Genomic DNA, 5,092 nt, shown 5'->3' on the forward strand with positions numbered 1-5,092 from the left:
AGGCCAGCCAAAATTCATATTAAGCTCCTGTTCTATAGACGGGGGTACAATGCCGCTACTACAATTACCGGCATCACTCGCATCTCTGGACCAGCGGCCTCTCTGCCTATGCGTGGCCCTGCATGTAGCAGCGTCACTGGTGTCTATTGAACAGCAGCCTATGCGTGGACCCCGTGGAGTTTATACTGACAAGTAAACTCAATAATCAGGAATTATCAGGATTATTATCATGAAGCTATTGTTATATTAATTGTTTTACTGTGCCAGAGAATGCAATGTGAAACCAAATGAATGCAGCAATTCATTTGGTTTCACATTGCACGCTCTGGCACAGTAAAACAATTAATCTCAATAATAAGAAACAAGAACACATGAGAAGAGCATACAGTAATTTCCAGCGGATTGATCTAAATCGATATTACTGCATGCTCGTCTTATGTCTTCTTGTTTCTTCTTATTGAGATTGTTTTTTCAATAAATTTCAAGTTTTGCCTGCGACTTGGTCTAAGTTTTTAATTTCGACCCTACGTACATTTGAGTTTGACATCCCTGCATTGGAGCAAAATGGAAAGGACCTCCCTCAAATGGGGCCATATGTTTCAGGGACAATTTGCTGGGCTTAAAATTCACTCTAGGCATTTCCTTTCATTGACTGTTCCATCTTTAGGAAAGAACATGAAGGTCAATATCTATAGGTTTATGTAGTAGCAAAAGATAACCTCACACTTAATGTCCTCCTATTGTGTAGCATTTTATGAACTTATATCATTGCATATTCAACCAGTAACACCTCATGTAAGAGTTCTATGAATGAATGGTCACAAAATACAATTTAGATACCTTTGTTATACATTTTTGGTTTTATCAAAAGTAAAGGAAATACTTTTATATTTTATAATGTTTTATATTTTACTTTATTTGGCTAATTAAGGCTACAGGTCACACTTGACCTTCTTTAGGGTGCTAGGAGACACCAGTTAACAATAAAAGCAAACGTACTAGGGATTCTTTTGTAGCACTGCCTGCCCATCAAGTACCAAAAGCCTAGTGTGCTGGTAATATGCAGTAAGAAAACAAAATCAAGCAGTACAAAGTCTGCAAAGAATAAAAGAACATTAAAAAAACCTTCATATGTGTAAACTATTGCTATTCTTTTAATTGATAGTATTTTTTGATTCTGCCATTTATTGGTTGAATGAAGAAGTGTTGTTGAAAACTGGAAGCTTTCCATTCCATCTAGCTTTATGTACAATTTGGACTCTTGCTCAAAAACACGCATACTTTTATCCGTTAATGGTGCAATGTTTTGATCTGCCCCATACAGTTCATAGGCTTTACATTGTGTTTAATGAGAGTTTCTGCCTACTGCACCAACACACATTACCCATAGGCATACAATCGCATGATCAAAAATAAAAAAACGTTTCTGAAAAGAATTTAACATACAATGATTTAAAGCAGTTATTGTCACAGGGATGTTTCATGTGACAAGTACTGTGTTCATGTACTGATTTTTAATTCATACTGCATGGTGGTTCAACTTCACTTTGGAAGTTTCTGCTTCTTGATTTTGAAAGACTTCTGTTAACATGGGGCGCCCGTGGTAAGACTGAGAGGTGCATAAAGGCACTGAGTAACTGGGAAATTATATGTGGTTATAAACAAAAAACTCTGTGATCAGAATCTGTGTGCATAAATCCTAAATCTATGTATTTGCACATAAAAGATACATTTTCCTACACATAATATAAAATTCTGAAAGCAAGGGCTGTAATTGCTACCAGCGAGACCCAGCAGAGGTCTATTTTTCCTGCCTAATCAACAAATACCAGCAATTATCCGCTGATTGCTCATCATGCATTAAAAATGTATATTACCGTGTGCAGATCTGTCGACAGTTTCTCAATAGAGGGCTTCAGGCTTTCAACAGCTTTCAGTCCATCTTGCAAAAAGCTAGAAAGAAAGAAAAACCTGTTAGGTGAGGTCAGAATCAGAGCAGGATCTGGAACACATCAAGGTAAATTATGGAGCAAGTAATATTAAACAATAACATAAATTATCTTGAAAGCTGTGGCTTTATAGTTCATGTGCAAATACCATTACAGGCTTCCATTAAAGGGGGCAGTTTGTAAGAGGGGTTTATAGTATAACTCCATTGTTTTAAGCTATATACAATCAAATAGTTTTTTTTTAGGTAATCTGCAATACCACACTAACTGCACTACCTAACAAGAGGCACCACATGGAAGGATCCCACAATGCACATATGATATTCCAGGAATTGGGTTGACAATAGGCAGAGATGTCTTCGTTTGTTTCTAGATTACTGAATGAGCAACAAACCCTCTGTGCCATAAGCCTTTCTTGATAAGATACCCACCAAAATTCTTTATTTTGGTGGCTATCTTATCAACATACTTGGTTACATCCATGGATTAGGGCACAAACATGGAATATTTGTCAATGAAAAAGATCTTTCACGATCCAAACGACTGCATGATGCATGAATGAGTGCTGTACATACGGCACTATTCTGTTCTATAGAGGGGGGGGGGGGGGACAGCGGAGCGGCACCGCACTTGGCTCCCTCCCTTTCACTTGCATTACAATCTTTCATCATCCATCGTCTGTGGATCCACCAGGACGGTTGTTCAGACAATAGACGACAAGCACTATACACACACACACACACACACACACACAAGATTCTTGTCTGATATCAGCCCTGACCTGATTATCGGACTAGAACCACTGCACGTGTGTACCTAACCTTGGGCAATGCTAAGGGTAATTAAAGCTCTTTTTATGATAGCCAAAGTTTGCAGGCCACTTTCCTCAAAGAAAATCCAAAGGGTCTTGAATTGTAAAATAAAATTATTTAGATCCCCCTATTTATCAATATCTATTCTAATTCAGGATCACCTATCTCATAACAATTATCAAGAAATCCATAGGATCTCAAAGAGTAAAAAATCAAGTCATCAAGGGTCCTTAACTACATCACTTCCTATAAATTCATTGGGATTTCAACTTTATCTCCCAATCTCTGCCTTGTGAAGTGTTGAAATTAAATGTAGATCCTTTGGGATACTATATTTTTCTTTGATATTTTGTAGGATGCCATAGGTAATAAAGACATGTGGCTGTACCTTAAGTTGGCAATGTGATGTAAAGGAACTCAACGTGGCCTCAAACCAGAAATTTTAGAAATTTACCCACTGAAAGTGACATTAGAGGGGGGAACCAAGTTACAAGGTTGTATATGGTGACCAAACAACCAACCAACAAGAAATTATGTTTGACAGAGTAATTTTGGTATTTAAGAGCATGCTCTCTTTCCCCTCTCTTTGTAAAATTGCAAACTGAAATGTATACAGGCTCTAAATAATTATGTTTGTTAGTTTGGAAAAATCTAATACAAAGGAAAAGTGGTGGTTACAATAGTTGTGGGTTTACCCAATCATTTTTGCATATTGGTTGCTTGTGGTCCCCATGCCAGAGCTTCTTTGTCCACATCTTTCTACTAAAAAATCTCCCTCTTTCTCACTTCAAAAAGTTGTGAAGTTTACAGTCATACATAAAATAAAAGGTATTCAAAGGTGGTTTCTTGGAGAAGAGATTCCATTGATAGTAACAGAACTGGCAGCGGGAAGCTAAGAGTTAAGCCCATAGCCCTTGGCATATAAAGATGCAGCAATCACAGAGGGTACACAGCTGCTGGAACTTCGCTTCCATCCACAGTGACTAATGTCGCTGCACGGAGCCAAGCACTCCAAAAAAATCATTTAGCAAATTAGTTTTTCCTAGTGATTCCTTTGGCTGCCTAGTGCTGTAAATCAAAGATACTGTAATCCGATTATCAGATCCATTTATGTGATTAGATTTTCAGGTAAGAACTGTTGCTGCAGAATTGAATTTGCTAAAAGCCAAGGATAATTGGAATAGGAAAGTGGGGGGGCGGTGCAGTGGACAAAGATGAAATCAAAGGGTAAATGTTTCGGGGCAGAAAAGGCAGGAATGTGCCAGACATTACATTAACATCGACAGTAATACAGCATATTGATTAGCACCAGAAATGGTGCACTGAATATACCCCTGGGGGCACAGAGTGGCCTGATCAATTGCAGCAAGGAGGCAGCAAAGATAATTATACGGTACTTCCAAATCATGACAACACTACAGCACAATTTATGTCCAAAACCAGACGAATGGGGAAATATACAGTTACTAAAATCCTACAAGGCCTATTTATCTTTCAAATGATTGGCAATGCTACACTTGTGATACATTGGGCCCAAAACGTCTCTGCCTGCACTAGTAGTGCCCATTATCAAACTAATAATCCGCCATTTGCAGAACCCACCCCTTACTGTAAACTTTACTCCCCTACCATCACCATCAGCTTACAAAGCAGGCTTTCCCACCACAAACCTGATTTCAATTGTCAATGGGTATGTAGGAAGCCAGTTTTCTGAAGGTGACACTAACTGAATCAAAATATGTTTCTATAACTTTGAAAGAATAAAAAACTGGGGTTAAGGTCAGGGTTAGACCTGCCTCGTGTTTGTTTGATCTCACGTGTATCCAGATGGCTGGTACATCACGTAGTGCTGGTTCTTAAGGATCCAGCGTGTCTGCACAATTTATTGTAGACAGCAGTAAGTGGTACTGTACTGCTCACCATCACCCCCATTCATTCTCTATGGGGCTGCTGCAAGGAGAAGGGGATTTACCTCACATGAGGAAGCAGTAATTGAACCATAACTTCATGGCCAGTGTGACCAACCCCTAATGGTTCTTTCCCTCTATCTGCCGTTTAATGCATAACAATATTTCCATTAAACTTCAAGTACACATGGTACTATACATGAATATTAATAATTCAGACTGGTGAAACAAGTGTCTGCGTATCATGTTTTCTGGAACTGTAACAGATGGATGGACGGTTATTGGCCCCTAGCAATCTCTAGAGGAACCCTGCGGTTCCACGGAACTCTGGCTGAAACACTGATCTAGATAGCTCCTTCTCTGGTACGAGAGGAGTTCCTCCTCTGAACTATTCAGCATCATGTTAACCAGAGATCCTCCTATT

The 5,092-nt window shown here is 38.9% G+C and overlaps 2 protein-coding genes across 4 annotated transcripts in view; one reads left to right on the forward strand and one right to left on the reverse strand.

The window, feature by feature from the left end:
- The window catches only part of ITGB1BP1 (integrin subunit beta 1 binding protein 1), a 488,766-nt gene that overhangs the window by 50,408 nt on the left and 433,266 nt on the right, over positions 1–5,092 (forward strand). The gene's annotated exons all lie outside the window — the stretch shown is intronic.
- ASAP2 (ArfGAP with SH3 domain, ankyrin repeat and PH domain 2) overlaps positions 1–5,092 on the reverse strand; it is a 135,510-nt gene that overhangs the window by 38,978 nt on the left and 91,440 nt on the right. For all 3 annotated transcript variants that reach the window (XM_072407555.1, XM_072407556.1, XM_072407554.1), the window contains exon 8: positions 1,878–1,953. In XM_072407555.1, the coding sequence (XP_072263656.1) occupies positions 1,878–1,953 (76 nt within the window). The remainder of the gene's footprint in view (positions 1–1,877; positions 1,954–5,092) is intronic.

The sequence above is a fragment of the Pyxicephalus adspersus genome, chromosome 4, assembly GCF_032062135.1.
Source record: "Pyxicephalus adspersus chromosome 4, UCB_Pads_2.0, whole genome shotgun sequence".
NCBI classification, from domain to species: Eukaryota; Metazoa; Chordata; class Amphibia; order Anura; family Pyxicephalidae; genus Pyxicephalus; species Pyxicephalus adspersus.